The following is a 19460-nucleotide window of genomic DNA, read 5'->3' as shown; positions in this document are numbered from 1 at the left end:
TACGCTCTTGAGACAGCATAGGAGCTTTTATTAACGCCCATGTTCAGTTTCTCTATTTTGCATTGTTTCTGGCGGGTTGAGGAAAGTTTAATTCCATTGCTCTGCACAAACTCCTGATGCCCAATCACAACTTTCCATTACCAAGTAGCAAAACTAACTTTGCTCCACACAAGCTGGCTGAAAGCTGTTTCCACGCCACATCTCTAATCCCTCTCTCTTCCTGGTACATTGATAAATCTCATGTAGAAAAGCACTAGCATTAATTCCTATTATTTTCGTTTGTCCTGAGATGACTCAGGAGCACCTTATTCTTTAGGTTTAAAAACAGCATATTGTTTCACTGCAGTCCTTCACATTTTCCAACTTAAATAATGGCATCTATAAAAACCATGCAACCACGCAATTGGAAAGCACAGGTCCCAAGCCATAATTAACAATTTGTGATCGCTTTCAACAGTGCTGTATGCTTTTACTGAAGGACTCTCATGGGGTGAGACTTATGCTGTAGGACTTACTGCCTTAATCATAACAATCCAAGATAGATTGACTGATTTAGTTTCACTGTTTGCTGGGAAAAGAAAGAAAGAAACAGCAAAGCCATTTTTTTAAATGGTAGATGAGAGCGAGGACATTCAAGGAGGTACTGAATAGGACTCAACATCTGTGCTTCATTAAGGTGCTTCATTTTGCCTCCTCACTAAATGTTACAGTTTCCGTAATTAACAAAAGTTTGAAACCTGACTGTAATTGTGCCCACTGCATAAAAAACTTCATATGTTCAAAGCCAGCAGATTTCAGATGCCAGTGGATATACCTATATGATCAAATGGAAAGCATGTCAAGATCATTTTCAGGTACTGAAGTATTTCAGTTCTGCGCATAAATCATACCAAGGTCAGCACACACTTGAAAACTGAACTTGAATTACACATTTATTGCTCAGGATCTCGCAAACTTCAGTGAACAGTTAAGAAACTTCAAACTTCCCTTATCTGGTTCAATTTGCAGTGATAAGCGTAACATTAACGTGGAATCATAGAATATCCTATGCTGGAAGGGACCTACAAGGGCTTCTGGCCCCACACAGGATCACTTGTGTGTAAAATGCAGAATTGTTTGAACTGAAATTCTTCCCCCTGGAACTGAGACAAAAGGATTGAGATAGCACGAAATCTCTAACATGACGGATCCCATCAATTCATGCATGTTTCTTCCTCACATCATATATTGCATTTTACCCTTTTTCCTATTAATTATGTCTTACTAGATTTTATCATCTTAATACTTGATATGAGTGCTCATTTTATAATATTTGGATTTAGGACTGGTTCAAAGAAAAGGTCAGTGCAACATCCCTCAACACAGGACAAGATTTTACAAAACAAGCCAGAACAGTCTTGCCATGTACTCACTAAAACCAGCCACAGCATCAAATAAGGTGCATTATTATTTAAATACATCTTTGAACATCAGCTTTCAAGCGTTTCTTCAGTCTATCAGTATATGACACTCACTTTTGATTACCTGAGTTTAGAAATTTAGATAAAGAGCATCACTTTGAATTGTCTTCCAAGCTCATTTGGAGTCTAAATAGTATATGGCATTTCCTCACTGTCTTTCCATATAGACCTGCAGAGATATTCCAATCAACAAGGAGGCTGGAAAGAAGTACGTGAGTCTGTCATAATCATCTGAAACACCTCCATGTACTGCTTAATTCAGGATTCAGCTTCAATTACATCTGCTGTGCTAACCGTATTAAACTTCATTTTAATACGTAAGAGCAGAAATGTAACACCCATTAGAAACGTGAGAACAACTTCCATCTTTTTCTTTTTTATTGAACCACATATAAGTACATGTCAACAGTTGGCGTAAATTCCATAAAAATACAGTACCTTTTTGTGCTGCAACACTAGTCACAATGTTTATATAAATATTTTTTTTCTCCTTCCTTGAATTCAATTAACATTTTAAAAATCAACTTCCCAAAAGCCCCCCCTTTTTTTTTTTGATATTTTCCTTATATAAATTGTTCCAAAATCTATTCTGTAAAAGTTAAAAAGCTAGTGTATTTTTCAGCCATTCCCCCTCACCTTTCTCAATAAGACAGATTTTAAAAAAATAAGAAGTCTTAGAATACTGATTAGCTGTTACACTACAACTCTATCATAGGTTTCCATTTAATTATTCCTTTTATACATATGATAGATGCTATTCCTATAGCATCTAATACTACCAGATGCTAGTAGGGCTGTAATAGACTAGCCATGTCAATAGACAACAAACAAAAAACAAACAAACAAACAAAAAAGAAAAAAGAAACATGAGACTTCAGAAGGTCTTAAACTGCAGGATCACCATTACTGTGATACTTCCCATGACAATAAATATACAGAAATTCTATGTCTATTAAAGAACTGCAGGTGTATAGCTATCTTGGGAAGCGAATGCTAAGTCCTTTACTACCTATAATGTTGGTGTGACACCAAGATGGCAGAAAAAATGAAGAACCACACACCACTGTTTGACTATACTCATATCACAGTTGGGTTAAATTCAATTTTTCTTGAACGGTAATGATAAAATCCAGGCAGGATCTAATAAAAGGGGGGGAAGAAAACAGAGCATAAAGTTTGAAAGTCGTTTCTTATCAAGTTAGGCGCTGAAGGTCTAGTTAAGGCAGTGAAGAATTTATCTTAGTATCTTTCTAAGGCTATTAAACAGATTTTTTTTTCCTGAATAAAGCATTTTCCCTTAAAAAATTCCATTTATATTATGCCAGCTTATTCGGAGTGCATAAGAATGCTAAAAATCCTTAGACACCAAAAAGCTAAACTATTGCTTGCTGCAAATATTACCCTTATTAGTCTTCATTTTTAAAATCAATAAGGTTCCAAGAACATGCACCTAAATAATAAAGTTTCAAATCCACCTACAAACGTTTTCATTTCAAAAGCAGGCTTAAAAGCATGTGTCAAGTGATCCAAAATGACCGATGTTCTTAATTCTGTCAAAGAAAAAAAATGAACCTCTCCCCGACACGACTAGTGAGACTAAGCAACTTTCAAGAGAATTTCTACTAAGGACCACCTCGTCCAGAAGGGCGACGGCAGCAAAAGGAACGTGAGAAATGTGATGCCAGATGCAATAGCACCATTCCTTTGTCTTAAGCTGCTAGCACCAAAGCTTTAAGAAAACTTGCTTTGCTAAGACATTCTGACAGTCCCATTTCACTATATCATTGGTTCTGAGAATGAAGGTACTTTCCATAGCTACTTTTAACTCCTTTTGGATCAGTGTTAAATAAGATGTGCAAACATATAATCATTTGCATAGCAAATCTCAAGGGACTGACCCTGAAATAGAAATCCAAACTGCAAGGTTTAAGATATTTCTATAATCAGAATTCGCTTAAAATGGTAAAAAATAAAATACACACTTTTCCATTTTAAGTCTAGTAAAAAAATGCGTTTCTCTTTTAGAATCCTCATAGTAACTAGGTTTAAAAAGGTTGAAAGATCGATGCTTCACTGCATTGAAATGTTACTCGTTTGGAATCTTCAAGACTCTGTAATTGCTGTTTTCAAATACTGTGATGAAATATGGCCTGGAATCCTGGCTCATCAGGGTACATAAAGGAATTCGGCCACTATTAGCAGGATCTTCCACATCCCAAATTTCAGGCATGCTGCAACCAGGCCTAGAAGATATTTAGATACGAGAAATGAAGAAATGCCATTAGGGGAAAAAAAAGAAAAAGAGAAAAAGAGAAAAAGAAAGAGAGAAAGGAAAAGGAAGGAAAAGGAAGGAAAAGGAAGGAAAAGGAAGGAAAAGGAAGGAAAAGGAAGGAAAAGGAAGGAAAAGGAAGGAAAAGGAAGGAAAAGGAAGAAAGGGAAAGGAAGAAAGGGAAAAAGAAAAAAGAAAGCATTTAAACTTGCTGAGTTTGACTTTTTAAACCTTTCTATGAATACTTAATTGTGCCTTCTATTTGAAGTTAATGTTTATAGTAGAAATTCTTCTCAGATTACAAAGTCAATAAATATACTAGTAATTCATTAAATTTAATTGCTTTAGTGGTTACATAACAGCAATGAATTTAGAGGGAACAGCACATACAATGAAAGAATTCCTACTATATAAAATGTATTACCAGAGACCCTTAAAGCTTCCTATTAAATGGAGGGTGTTTCTTGCATTCCAGACATATATAAAGAAAACTCACTAATTAAAACACTCACTAAATAAAGCATCTTAAAAAAAGTACTACATCCTTGGTTTTTGTTTTTTTGTTTTTTAATTAAGGCTCACAACCAATATAAATTCTCTGCAGTTACCTTTCAATGTTAATACTGCTACAAGCTTCCTAACCTTGCCAGTGATAATACCAAAGAAATAAAATAGATTGATTTCATTTTATCCTTAATGCAAATAAATTCAAGTGACCTTGTCACAAAGGCTCAAAAGAAAAATTAAGAAAGGTAGCATACCTTTTTCTTACAGTCTAAATGTGACAACGTTTTCAGTGACCACCACCAGTCATAAAATTCTGGTTCTCAAACCATTTTCTGCTCTGCACCTTGTAATCATTCTGGGCTTTTATTATACATTTGTGTCTGTTCTTGCCATCACTGAACAATTGTTTCTTTGTGAACTGTTGTAATTTACAGTGAAGTTTAAGAATATATAAAACACAGCTTTTCAGGTGCACACAAAGACCATGAAGTTACTAAAGTTGATCACACTTCTCCAGCTAGGAGAAGCTGGAGGAAAATGTATTATGGGCACTTTTAATAAAGCACAGATTAACATTTCACTGCTACTGCCTGATCCAAATCTCATAGGACATATTTGGATGGTGTATAATTCCTGTGAGAAAGGCAGGGATTACTCACTTCTTTCTGCTTACGCACAACGACTCTTCTAGAATGTAGTAATTCACTCCTAATTTTATTAATTCTTTTTTCACTTCTTTTGCAGGTTTCCGGCTGTACATGGAATACACTATTTTAGTTCTGGCCCTGCAAGAAGAGAAACATCATTAAAATTTAGCTAATATAGCAATAAAACATACTCTTTAATTTTAGGTTGCACAGGAAGGTTTTTTATTTCATAAAAGGGCTAAAAAAAAAAATCCTAAAAAAAATCTGCTTTGATGCAATGATTTCCTCACAAATGCAATGACTCCAAAACCAGTATACAGAGCTCTCTGATGTTTCTGTAGCAGGAAACAACCATGGTTACTTTGAGCAGAAGATGTAAGGACATCAAGAGCAATGCACTTGAAATGTAATATTCAAGGCTAGATACAAAGATACAGAAACAAAATTTACTACATAACATGATGCCATTCCTACTGCATATTACTCACATTAACAGAATTAGAATTTTATATTTTTTTTTAATAAAAAAGATCCTCAGCTTTGATATTCACCTTAACCCTGCATCCTCATAATGCGGATGGTTTACAATAGGACGAAGTGCTGACAATTTAACACTTGCCATTGTAGGCATTGCTCCTGCAAAAACTGCATCTGAAAAACAGAGTGAAAGGCATGTTTGAAATCAAGACTGAAGCAGTAAAAGCAGAGAAGTATTCTTGAAATAACTAAAATAGCAATCCTATAGAAAAGTATGAAGAGGTATGAAGTACTTAATCCTTTTGAAAAAGCCTTATACAGCACACACAGCATATGAACAAAATCATTTCTTTCTAATTTTAAAACCTTGATGTCAATATAAGTATTTAAAATAATTAAACATCTAAGACTGAAGTTTTAATATATTTAATTTTTCTTGAATTAGTAGCAAAATATATTAATTATGAGAATACTGGAATTTTTTTGGTCATTTCTCACTCCATTGTTATACAAGCAATAAAATGTTAGACTTCTTTGGATTAAGTGCATTTTCTTGCTTTTAAATTTGTTGTTTCCAGATATTTTGATGATACTTCTTTTCTCTTTCATAAAAGAACAGAAGCAACCACAACACAGACACATTGAATTATCCTCTAGTAAAATAATGAGCATGGACCCACATAGAGAACCAGAGTCACAAAGCAAAAACCTCCTTCAATTGGACTTTGCAAAACCAGTCTTGTTGTAGAAGCACTACATCAGCAGCCAGCACCTCTAGATTGGCAGGCTGGAGTCTAACAAAACTATTTTTTGTGGTTTTTTGTTTTGTTTTGTTTTTTTCTCTCCTCTATTTGAGGCAACTTCTATATGAAAGCCATACAAGACTAAACCACTGTTTTTGAATAGTCCCAAGGCAAAGCCAAAGACAGTAGCTTTGCAGATCTTCATACTAAGTTCTATAGCTGCATCTCACAGTAAGCAGCAAACAACATACATTATTAAATAGTTTACCTTGTCTAGTATTGACTTGTATCCACTCTAGAAGTTCCTCCTGTGGCAAATTGCTGAATTCTCCCATGATGTTCCACTGAGTCTGAAGATTTGCTGACCCTTCTATTGCCATCAGTGCTAAAATAGCAAACACCAATGTTTTGGGCTGGATTTTAGAGAAGAGCCATCCAAACAACTGAAATACAAGAATTGATTATTTTCTTGAGAACAATTCAGTAATAATGTATGCAGCACAACTCATTTTTATTTCTCCATAAGGAACTTAATATGTATTAAAATGGAAGACACCTCTTCTTCTATTGCTTCTCCACCACACTTTGGTGAAACCTCACAGTAAGTATTTATGTTTACTGTGCATTTATCTTCAATACTACAAAAATGAAACTTGATACGAGTACAGCTTTTACAGTTCTAGTCAAAACGCCAAATTCTGCAAGGAGAATTCAGTAATGCTAACGGTATTCACACAGTACTTTATCTTCTACTTGCATCTAGAAGCAAAACCAGCGTCACAAACTTCTGACAAATGCAAATAAAAAAGCAGAATTTGGGCTAATGTTAACTTATATCCCATTCCTCCCTTCCTTGAATTGAAAAGGCTAGCCTTTGCAATTTTCCCTACAGTTTATTGTAGGCTGTAAGCAACTACTCAGACACGAGTGTAAGCTCTTTTTAGCTACTCTGAGAAGACTTTAGATTTCAAAACTATCAAACATTCAGTAAACAAACATATTTCATTCCACATACCTTCACCCACTTTTTATTATTAAAATATGAAATGATAAAGTTTCTCACTAAGTTTATTACTAGACTGTACCAATGAATACGTGTGGGTTTTTTTTTTTTAATAAATTAGTGCTACACTACTTGAAATGATTTTGATCTCCCAAGCCACCTCTCCAAAAACGTACAATGTACTACTCTCATTCTCAAAGACTTGCTAACCACTCTAACAAGATTAGCACTATCCATGGCAATTTAATATGCCAAAAATGCCTCACTGCAGTGTAGGTCTGGATGGATGAAGCAAAATGAATTCATTTATATGTTATTCTACAAGGGTAAAGTTCATCTTTCGCCAACAGTTGCAAAAATCTCAGTTCAATAATATGATAGAACTTGAGTTCAATGGCTTTTTAAATCAAAGAAAACTGCTTTCCTGTCATGCTCTTGTAAAACCTCAGTAACATTAGAATTATCTGAATTCACCACTGTTATGTTTGCATAAAGAGCCCAGAAAGGTTGAACATATCTGCAATTTAGAATCAAAGAATCATAGAATGGCCTGGGTTGCAAAGGAGCACAATGCTCATCCAGTTCCAACCCCCTGCTATGTGCAGGTCACCAACCATCAGCCCAGGCTGCCCAGAGCCACATCCAGCCTGGCCTTGAATGCCTGCAGGGATGGGGCATCCACAGCCTCCTTGGGCAACCTGTGCCAGTGCCTCACCAGCCTCTGGGTGAAAAACTTCCTCCTAAGACCACCACCACCAAAAAAAAAATTAAAAGCAGCTCTTTTTTTTTTTTTTTTTTAAACTAGATGCTGTTCCTCATGTTATTTTTTTATTACATAAATTTTATTTATGTATTTATGCTAAATATACACATTAAGTCTTTAAGTCTCTGCAACTACTCGTCTTTGCTCTCAGAATTTCACTTAGTATAGAAGAATTCCCCTTAACAGAAGAGGAAACAAATGCATGCAAACAGTAACACCTCTATTGTCAATCAGGTGCCACAAGCCACAACACTGAGATAGTGGAGAATATAAAGGCTCATGCAATGGTCTGAACGAATAAAACAAAAAACTCCTCACGCTTACAAACTATTTCTAGTATCTTTTGCTTGTTTTTACATGCTGACTGTTCACATGTGCAAAGACATCTGTCAGACCAGAGAGAATCTAGCTCATCTTTTACAGGTATCAACCAGCACAAATGTAGGGAACATGCTGAAGAGGCAAACAACCCTCACAAACAGCAATATAAAAGAGCTATTTGTAGTTTACTTAAATCATTCACCTAAACTGTAGCACTCCTGAACATGGGTATGGACTCCTAAGGCTCAAGATAGGGCTACGATTACAGGTCTTGTCACATACAGTAGACTGTCATTTAGTTTCCTCTCTATGAAAAAAAATTGCAGCAATTTAAAGCCTTACCTTTCCTGGCATTCAACACCTATATTTTTTTCAACCTAACTATGACTTTTGGATGCTGAAAAGAAGGAAAAAAAAATAATGAAATCACTAGACATGAGCTATCTGGTCCAAAGGGACAGCTCTGTAGAACATTTGCATGGGAAGGTTTCTGAGAATCTTACTGTCACTTTACAGCTGTAGGGATCAACAGCAGAATGACTAAGGGCCAAACTGCCGTGGAAGCAGAATATCTCACCTTGCACTCTTGTTCTCTCCCATCTCTGTTTTTCAATGCTACCCTTTCTTCTAACAGACTAGATTGCAGTCAGTGGCACAAACTAAATTCTAAAGAACTGAAATAACTTGAAAACAAAATTGCGGTGAAATACTCTGAATGCATCCTTCCAAAATTCCTATGGTGACAATGCAAGGCATCCCATAAAAACCAAAACATAATGATAACTGGAAGCACCAGATATCATTAACTGTCATGATGGCCTTTATTACAGTAACAAACAAAAACCTACAATCCAGGATGAATTACTGTAGTGCAATTACAGAATCACACAATCGTAGGAGTTGGAAGGGACCTCTGGAGATCATCTAGTCCAACTCCCCTGATAAAGCAGGCTCCCTGCAGTAGGCTGCAAATTACTCAGATGCTTAAAAAAATAAATTAAAATAAAATTCATCAAAAGCAGACTTTCACTAATATGCAGAACCAATTAACTTGTGATAGAGAAGAAGCAGAGGAGGAAACAAACTTATAGGGAATGATTGAGAGGAATGTTTTCTGTTGCAAGGTATTTTTTCTATCTTTCAGAGATTATTTCTCCCCACACAGAAAAAAAAAAAGAAAAAAGAAAGAACCAACAACCAAAAAGAGTAGGTCAAATTTATTGCTCTTCAGTTCTTCAGAAGACTGAGAACTGAAACTAAGATTCACACATTAGAAATTTCTGTAAGAGTTTTCAATAATAACAAGTCAGAAGAGCCCATCAATTTTCTTCTAGGAAAAAACAGAGATAAAACTAGAATAATTAAGAACAAATTAATTTTGTACTGAATTCATTTATAAAGTAGACACTATCTAGAAATCACTTCAGAAGAAAATGACAGATATTTTTCCTTTTCTGTTTTTCTGACTTTTAAAAAGAAGCTTCAAATTTCTTATTAGCACAGTAACTGTCTTCCCCAGCCACTGCTAGTCCCTCCACTCTGTCACTTCTCTCCTTTCCTTTCATCTATATTTTGTCCATAATATTTCTCAGCATCCACATTTGCTCATCTCCCTAATCTGTTCCCTTATGGAATTCAGCTCAGTATTAGTCATCACCTTTCACTCTTTCATGTTGGATACTCACTCTGTATGACATGAATAACATTTTCCATATAATAAAATGACCGAGGCTGGAAGGGACCTCTGAGGATTATCTAGTCCAAATTAGCTGCACAAGCAGGACCATCTAAATCATGTTGCTGAGGACTGCATTTAAGCTACTTCTGAATAACTCCAAGGATGGAAACTCCACCATCTATCCAGGCAGTCTGTGCCAGTGCTCAGTCACCCTTCAAGTGAAAAACAGTTTCTCTATCATGAGACAGAGCCTGCTGTGTCTCTATTTGTGCCCACTGCCTTTTGTATTCTAATTGGGCACCACTGAAAAGAGCAGCTTCATCCTCTTTGCACCCTCAATACACACACACTTACTGATAAGATCCCCCCTATAGCCTATTCTTCTCCAGGCAAAACAGTCCCAGCTCTTTCAGACTTGCCTTGTAGATGCATATTGTAGTTCCTTTATCACCTTAATAGCCCTCTGTAGCCTCAGCAGTGCATAGCAGTGCTAAGCATAGGAGATTACTTCCCTCAAAGTGCTAAAAATTCTCCTCTTCACACAGCCCAGGATACCATTAGCTTTCTCTGCAGCAGGGACACATTCCTGCCTCATGTTCAACTTGGCATCTACCAGAATCCCAAGCCCTTTTCTGCCAAGCTCTCAGCTGGTCAGCTCCCAGCTCATACTGCTGACTGGGGTTGTTCACTCTTAGGTACAGGAGTTTGCACTTCTTTTACGTTAAGCTGCATGAAGTTCGCATCAGCCCACCCCTCCAGCCTGCTGAGGTCCCTTTGGATGGCAGTGAATGCACCTGGTTGGTATACCAGCCACTCTTCCCAGTTTTGTAACATCAGCAAATTCTGTCTTTATACCACACCTTTAATGAAGATGTTGAAGAGGACTGGACCAAATACAGACACTGAGGTATAGAGCCATTTAATAGACTCCAATCAAACTTCATATCATTAATCTGGGACCCAACCACTCGGCCAGATTTCCATCCACCTCCCTGTTGGCTTCCCAAATCATTGCTTAACAGTTTCCACAAATGCAAAACTTATAAAGAAACTATTTAGATACAGATTCAGTCAAACTCACATCTCAAAAATACTGATGCTGAAATACTGAAAGTCAATTCTAAGAAATTTAAACCTCAAAAAATTCCTAGTAACATTTTGTGATATTGGTACTTTGGGCAAGCAAAGTTGCAACTGAGTTAGGCACAGGACTTTTTGATTTTTAAGGCTGAAGTGTTTGCAAGGTGTAAGACCATATAAAACTGTACCTTTAAAACCCAGTCATACACACGAAGCTGTGAGCTCAAAAGGGCCATGAAAATACAGTGTAAACTAACTCCAACACTGCTTGAATAAAATCAGTAGCTGATCAAAATAGTTTCAAGAGCATATAAGCGAGCAAGCAAAATAAGATCTACAGTGTACCTCTCTATGCTCATGCTTAATACAACACATTAATTTGTATAATAATGCAGTTGGATAAGTTTAAATTCATTTGGAGAGAAGGGAGAACAGAACATCCGTAACCGTATTTTTAGACTGCAATTTAGTGTAAATGTGATACTCAGATTCAGCAATTACTCACAGAAATTTCTTTCAGAATAAATATCTAGCTACTAGCATAAATACTGAGATAGCTACAGGACTACATAAAGATCTTACCTGTTTTGAACACACCAAGGAAGCCATAACACATAAATGCGGTGTCAAGAATAATTTTAGCCTCATGATTAAAATCGCTAGGACACCGTACGCCAACAGCTGCAATGCATGGAATACCACCTGCAAAAAATTAAGAAATGTTTGTATTTACATATATAAATATGTATGTATTTATGTATATGTTTTTATATGTGTATATATATGTGTTTATGTATGTGTATATACACAGAGAAGCATAATATTTACATATTTGTCTCAAACCAAGATATTCACTTTCAGTATAGCTCAAATGACAATTTTATCTGGAAAAGAGTCAAGGTGAAAGTAAAGATTTTCACATTTCAGACAGCAAACAGGACATTTTTCTGAAGTGTCTATAGGAAGTAGAGGTAAGAAGCAGGATGGAGAAGCACTAAGAATAAGGGGAGCTGGAGGGATGGCTGGCTACGAAGAAGATTCTGAAACCGAGTGTCCTGGTTTCAGTTGGGACAGAGATGATTTTCTTTACAGTGTCTGGCATGATGCTGTGTTTCTGCTTCAGGAGAAAAACATATTGATAAAACAACAGTATTTTAGCTGTTGCTGAGCCGTGCTGCACAGAGCCAAGAACAAGGGGAAGAGGGCACAAGGAGCTGGGGAGACAGAACCAGAACAGCTGACCTGAACCGGTCAAAGGGATATTCCACACCATATGACATAATGCAAAAAAAAACAACCTATAAAGCTGAAAGGAGTTGGCCAGTGGGGCAGCTGCTGCTCAGGGACTGGCTGGGCATCGGTCAGCAGGTGGCTAGCAATTGCTTTGTGCCTCATTCATTTTGTGAAATACATATATACATATATGCAATCTTTACCGTTATTTCTTTCTCCCTTTTCTGTCTTACCAAATAGCTTTTATCTCAACCTATGAGTTCTATCCTTTTTTTCCTGTTTTCTCTCCGATCCCACTGGGAGGTGAGGAGTGAGAGAAAGGTTGCATGTTGCTGAGCTGCCTGTTGGGTTAAACCACAATGTAGTCAAGCAGTAAGAGGTAAAATTTCTTATGTAATCTCTTTACAGAAGTGAAGAGGCCTTGCTAACACTTTGTCCTATGGCCTAAACTAATTAAATATGAAAAGAGGCAAACAATCTTTGCTACTTACACCACTACAGGCAATTTGCTTTAGTATTCTCAAAGTTAAAAAGCAGAGGTATCACTCAACACTAATTCTACATTGCCCGTGGAAGTGGAAAACACAGAAGTGTGGAGAATGCATAGAAGCATTTTTACAATCAGTGCTTTAATTTGATTTTAATAATATTTGAATGGTGTCAGATTTTCCTCATGACACAAACCACAGTAAACTGTTCTGAAAGTTCTGCTGACTTAACCGAAAATAAAGAAAGCCATTAGAAAGCTGCCACTCAACTGTAATCTTTGGGTAAGTTTATTAAAAGAATGACATCACAATGTTTGTTTTTTTTCTATTATGGTTTAATATATTTAATATAATATATTATATTTAATATTTAAAGAGGAAATATTCATCAGTCACAAGATTATAGCATATATACATTATACCTATTCTGGTACTCAGTCTACGTAGACTCAGATACTATTCTGGTACTCAGTCTACATAGGGAAAGCTGAAGATCAAGCACAATTTCAATGTTTTTCCATAGTGTCTAGCAAAAGCCTCAAAGCTTCTTATTTTGCACTGCCACCCCATCATTGGTATATTTTTATTCAGCATTCCACAGTTATTCTTTGGTGACATGCTGGACAAAAGTTAAGAAAGAATACAAAAACTGCAAACAACTAGCTTAAAATAAACCACACGTCAGCATCAGGATTGGAATACAGCTTGCAAATGGTTAAGTATTCATATTAACTTATGAATAAAATTATGCAGAAAAAACAAAACCAAAAAACTTACCTCACCCTGGATAAAACGTTCCTCTCTGAATATTAAAACAAAGAAACATCATATGATGTGTTTATATCATACAGAAAACATTTTTACTTCATAGGTATCTACAGTGGTCTTAAACAAATTAATTCAGTAAGCATGTGTCAGCTCCTGCACAGATTTACAAGGGCTGCTCTGAAAGTAATGCCTCCTGTTTTATTTTGTTGGCTCACAACATCAGAGGAGGATATTTGTGGTTTGGCAGTAGAGGTTAAACTTTCCATCAATATCCCATCATATTCTGTTACCCTGTGACAGAAGGCAGCAGAGGGGCAGTCTGACCAAGCAGCATCTGTCATGGAAGTAGGGATGAAGCAAAGGTGAGCCACTAAATTCCTCCACGTGGAGACATTTGCACCCACTGACATTCATTGATGCTTGCTGAATGTTTATGCAGACCAAACAGTGGATGTGAGCACAGTGAGGGGTGGGTGGTGTGTTTCAGCAGTGGCAGCAGCAATAGTGGGTCACCTCTGCTGGTGCAGATTTTTATTAGTGTGGCATGCAGGCTTTTGTTTATCTCTTATGCAAATGCATAGTTAGTGGTGGTGACTGTTTTGGAAAATAGGTGTCTGTAGCAGAGAATTTTTTTTCTTATCAAATAATATCATCATGCTCTTCGTTGTAGTTACCATGAAAATAAATCAGAGGCATTACTTTCAGCATGGCACACATGGTTTTTTGTCTTCATGACAAACTTTGAAATATTCTGCATATCATTACCTATCCTCCATCCTACATCTATATGGAAATCTGAATACTATTTTTTTCGTTACATTCAGGAATTATTTCATACTTGGAAAGGCTTATTTGGAGAATGAAATCTTGGTAATGCAAAAGAAATAAAGCAATGACACCAAAAAAAGCCAGGTATTTATTTAGGCACTATGTAGATTTTTTATTTACCTCTGAAAAAGCCAAAACCATATGTGAATACAGAGAAAATTACCTATACTTGTTTTTATCTGTGAAGGCAAAATGGTGAAACCTGCTCACATCTGTTGAAATTTTGACAAAAGCCATTAAGATTCTGGAAAGCAGTGATGACTGAAATGATTGAGTAAAAAAAATATATATATAAAATACAAAAAAAAAAAAAAAAAAAGTGAGCAAGAAGATTTGTCAGTTAGGGAAATGGCAATATTCCATTGGCCAAATTCACCCCTTTTGAGTACAAGTGATGCCAAATGCCTATAACAGAATATGTAATACAGGCGTTTAGAAGATAAAGTAAAAACAGCTGGGATCCCTTCTCAAAATGAAACTTGCGTATCTTTACAACCTGGAGAAAAATAACAACAATGGGGAGGAAACAGCTTGCATTCCCTATTTACGGGCCTATTCACTTTTCTCCTACAAGTAAATACCAGCTTAGGAGCAGGGCAGAGAAATCAGTGATGAAATCAAACATTTGGTAGGATGTCTAACACTAACTTCAGCAGTTTAACGTAGACATTCTATAAAAATATCAGGAATAGCACATCAAAGACATTCAGTTAGTGACCTATACATAATCTGTGTTTGTCCTTTTGAATGGATAATGCAACACTTTAAGTTATTTAGCATATATCAAATCAGATGAACTTTCAGCAGGCAGATCAGCTTTACATTCACAAAGTACACAATATTTACCTCCCACACTGTTCTGGATGAGAAAAAGTCCACCTAAGATATTTCACTGCCTAAAGAAAACAAAACCAACAAAGATATGAATAAATTTTCAAAAGCAGAAGAAAATATTTCCAACATTTGCTAAATTAAATTACACCTGAGCAATCTCATTTTCAGACAATGCTACAATAAAATGCTCCAGCAAAAAAATTTTTGAGGATACTTCATTAGCCAAGCAGTCAACAATTATCCCATCTGTTCTTGTGTAAATTGTAACTTATTTTCACACAAACTATACACAATCAAATTTACCAAAACAGTTGTAAACTTTTGTTACAGCGCTCATCAGCTAAGTGACATAGATTTTTTTTCTGGTGTTTAATATCAACTCATTGGCTCAGGACTGGAACTTTGGTAAATAACTACGCCAAGGAAATTCTGAATTGCATTCAAATATTTTTGAGAAATTCTGTTTTATTACCTCAAAATAAATAGTGGTCCCTTAAAAGCAAGGGAAAAGTCTATTCAAGGAAAATGTGATTCTGTAAGTCAATCACTTACCCTTTTGACAATTACAACAAAGACCACCAGCACAACTGGTAGCAGTAGAGTCTTCGTGTATCGTATTGGAGTCTACAGTGGAAATAAACTGAATTAGTTGCTTTCTATTTGTCTAAGGTTACAAGGATTGCCGTTTTAAAGAAAATATGATATAAAACGTTCTCCCTTAATCGAAACAAATTTAAACATGTAACAAGAACAAAGCAAGCTGTAAGAAACTCAAATTTCAACTCCAACCAGCAATCCCACTCACTAGAGGTCCTAATACAAATGTCATTTGAATATTATCACCCTTTCTTTTGCAAGCTATTCAAAGACTAGAAGCAGGTTGTATCTCAAAAGAATTTGAATACTCTGAGTAACCTATAAGTGTTCTGAAAGCATAGCTAGACTCCGGTGAACTAGAAAAGTCTACTAGCAGAACATTAAGAAGCTCTGATGTTCATCCACAACCTAAATCAACCACATCTTTGTAGTTCTCATCACATTTCCCCTCAGTCACTTAAAATCTTAAATGTGCAGAACTGTGACCTTCCACTTATCTGTGAACGAATGCTTCTTTTTAAGTAAAGACTTTTCTTAGACACAAAATCAAAACAATTACTTTTAGTCCAGTTCAATATTAAAACAATTTAAATTTAGCTGAAGTTCATTAAGTGTCTCTGATTTGACCAGTAACCACCTGGAACTTGAAAAGGAAAAGTCTTACAATGGCAGTCACAGCTCATAGGCATTCTAAGTTATGAACTGAGATTAAAAAAAAAAAGTTCCCTTTTCCATAATAATCTAATTTGATCAAATTACCTCTTTTTCCATGAAGTCAAACTCCGCAGCGCAGGTATACATTAATGTATCAAAATCCTTGTAGCCAATAAATTTAGCTTTTAATATATTACCTATATGAGCCTGGCAGGAAATACAGGGAAAGAAAAAAAACCTGCAGTAAGCAAAAAAAGAAAAAAAAGAAAAAAAAAAGAGACTGTTCTCTGCAATTAAGTAGTTTAAAAGTATATGAAAGTATGTTTAATTAAAACAAAAGTTTAAGTCATTTACAATACTGTTACAAACAGACTTGAGTAGAGTAAATAATATATTTGATTGTAACATGTTGGACAAAAGAAAAAGCAGAAAGTGGAAGAGGTGATACCACTGTAGCTGGGTTCAAAAAGAATACAGTTTACATACTCATGTTTCAAGATACGAGCTTCCATCATCTTGCCCCTACACCTAAGTAAGCAGCACCAGCATAGATTTTATAATAGAAGGAATAGCAGACTTCTATAATAGGACTTAAGTGCAGTTAGGAGTCCTAGTCACAAGCATTTCAGAACTGTCTTAAAAATTAGACTCAGAGGAAAGTGAACTAAGAGCCAAATAAATGAAACAAAACAGTAGATAGAAGATATCCAAAATAAACAGCTCTCAGTGAAGCCATATTTAAAAGCTAACACAGTATTTATGAACTCAACAGTAAAGACACCTGTCTTCTCACAAACAGGGCAGAACGCCTCAAAGTCATCATTCGTAATGAATAAAAAATAACATATGCAATCCCTATTCCATTTCTGCAAAAGAAATCTCAGAATTTTAGAAAATGTATCATTAAGACAGTAAAATTGAATGCATTTTTGATAAGAGACAGAGGACTTACATCATCGGCTACTCCAAATGCTAAGGATGTCAGGTATTTCAAGGTGACTGTCCCAACTAACCAGGCACATCCTTCAATGACCTTAAAAGACATTCAGAATTAAATAAACCTCTCTGCAAACTTTTAAGTAAAATCTTTCTTTTTAAGAAAGCTTATTACATTTAGTGATTAGTTGAAAGCACTCCTAAGTCATCACCACAATCTACAATTTTTTCTAATTAATTACACTTCCCAGATTAGAGGACACTGGGGCTTGTTGTGTTCTTTTTTAAATCCTACTACAGCCTCTCTGCTATTATCAGTTTATATTACTCTGCTAATCCAAACCTTTGAAGGAATCTGCCTTACAGTACCTCTTCAAGATAATCTCAAGAGAAACTGTCAAAGAAATATAGAAGAATTACATACAATCACTATTTTTAGTTGCATATCATGTTTATGTCTGTAACAGAAAAAAAGAAATTCTAGGCCATTTAGTTTTATTTAGTTCCTTTTAAGAATGTCTCAACTAAGCAGGAAAACTTGGCTCAGCATCTTATATCTGACAGGGATCAATGGCAGATGCTTTCAGAGAGAATATAATAAAAAGATACAAGCCTATCTTTAACCTAATGTAACCAAGGTTGCATTCAATCATCATATTTAAGGGCTGCATATGAACATGAATACCTGAGGGGCACCTAATCTTTTTCTGACTGCCTCTGCTTTTTGTTTCTTTTTTCACTTCCACAGCATAAAAATTCTCTCTCGTAAACTTACCATTGCATACAACATAAAATGCAACTATAATCTTATCCTACTCACTAGCTTTGTCATATTTACCTCAGCCTTAAAAGATGCAGAATTCTAACTTATTTTAAAACCTCTACTTAGCAATTCTTTTTTAATAGTTGTCACCATATTCTTTTTACTACAGTTTAACTTTGGAGAAGACCAGATTTTCCTAAACTCAGTTAAGTAATTATGCAGATACTGCTTGATGTTACCAAGCTTATTCTAAAATAATGACAGTATAGGACACAGTTCTAATGACTCTGTATAGTAGTATCTTAATTGTTATTTTTGCAAGCACTGTTACTTCTTTTAACCACCTCTTTAAATGTCTTTTGTTTTAAAGTGTTTTTATACAGATGTTAGGTATTGCAAACAGATTTAAGTTGGTAGTATAAAATTGAATGTGCTGTCATTTCCAGGCTGCTTCAATTTTGTGAAATAAATGCATACTTATACATCTTCCTTCAGTAATTTAAAATGAATTTCTGGAAATAGGGACAATTTACTTGAAAAAGAGTAGTTTATCTGTATTTCTTGATTTTCCCGCTAGCAAATAAACTAGATGCTATCCCTCTATTTCACTAAACCAAAACAATAGGGCATAGTTCTTTTTCTGGAATTCAAGATGTATGAAATTCCTTACCCACAGGCACACTTGACTTCTGCTCCTTTTAAAGACTCGTGGGCTCAGTTCAAGAATTCCCTACAAATAAAATGAATGCACATCTCCAGTTAAGATACAGCAACAACAAAATGTTCCAATAACATCCAATGTTCCAATAAAAAAAATCATCCAGGATGCTAAGTGTCTATTTTAACATGCAACCATTTATTCAAAGCAAACTAATAAAACCACACACCAGACTACAGAATCAACACAACCTGAAATACAGATGAATGCACAGTCCTGTGATTTCGCTCTGCAATGGCAAAACCCACCAAAATAAAAACTTTTACTGAAGTTATATATGTGATTAAGGAAAGACTGTTTTTCTTTTTAATAACCAAAATTCTGTATTACACCGTTCTACATCTCCTTAGATCAAATCCAATGCTCAAAAGATTTCTGAAGAAATTAATAAATTACTAGCTGAACAATAGACAATTTCCAAACAGGACAACAGAATAAGCAGGAAAACATTGGTTGTTTCTGTTTATCACTGTTTCTCATTTTACAATATACAGAAAACTTTAAGCTGACTTGATGAACAATGTAATTAAGAAAAATATAATTAACTTCAGTGCTTTTAGAAGTCCATATGTGGCACACACTGAGCTCCAAATCTCTAGGAGAGGCAAAAAGACTGAGGAATTGAGGTATTTTTGTAGCACGCTGAAGCAGAAAGGTTCACCCGATCTTAACTCCTTTCTCCCCATGTACATA

General features: G+C 35.5%; 1 protein-coding gene across 2 annotated transcripts in view; it reads right to left on the bottom strand.

Annotated features, from left to right (window-relative positions):
* Window positions 1-1985: 1985 nt before the first annotated feature.
* Window positions 1986-19460, bottom strand: part of DPY19L1 (dpy-19 like C-mannosyltransferase 1) — a 48690-nt gene continuing 31215 nt past the window's right edge. For both annotated transcript variants that reach the window (XM_048950761.1, XM_048950762.1), the window contains exons 13-23: window positions 18720-18779; window positions 17303-17383; window positions 16456-16557; window positions 15652-15723; window positions 15112-15161; window positions 13447-13471; window positions 11531-11650; window positions 6372-6546; window positions 5435-5534; window positions 4896-5021; window positions 1986-3703 (exon numbers count right to left, since the gene is read on the bottom strand). In XM_048950761.1, the coding sequence (XP_048806718.1) occupies window positions 3547-3703; window positions 4896-5021; window positions 5435-5534; window positions 6372-6546; window positions 11531-11650; window positions 13447-13471; window positions 15112-15161; window positions 15652-15723; window positions 16456-16557; window positions 17303-17383; window positions 18720-18779 (1068 nt within the window). In that variant the 3' untranslated portion in view covers window positions 1986-3546. The remainder of the gene's footprint in view (window positions 3704-4895; window positions 5022-5434; window positions 5535-6371; window positions 6547-11530; window positions 11651-13446; window positions 13472-15111; window positions 15162-15651; window positions 15724-16455; window positions 16558-17302; window positions 17384-18719; window positions 18780-19460) is intronic.

Source organism: Lagopus muta, chromosome 7 (genome assembly GCF_023343835.1).
Source record: "Lagopus muta isolate bLagMut1 chromosome 7, bLagMut1 primary, whole genome shotgun sequence".
NCBI classification, from domain to species: domain Eukaryota; kingdom Metazoa; phylum Chordata; class Aves; order Galliformes; family Phasianidae; genus Lagopus; species Lagopus muta.
Note: the sequence above shows the minus strand (reverse complement) of the source record. Positions and strands in the feature narration are given on the sequence as shown.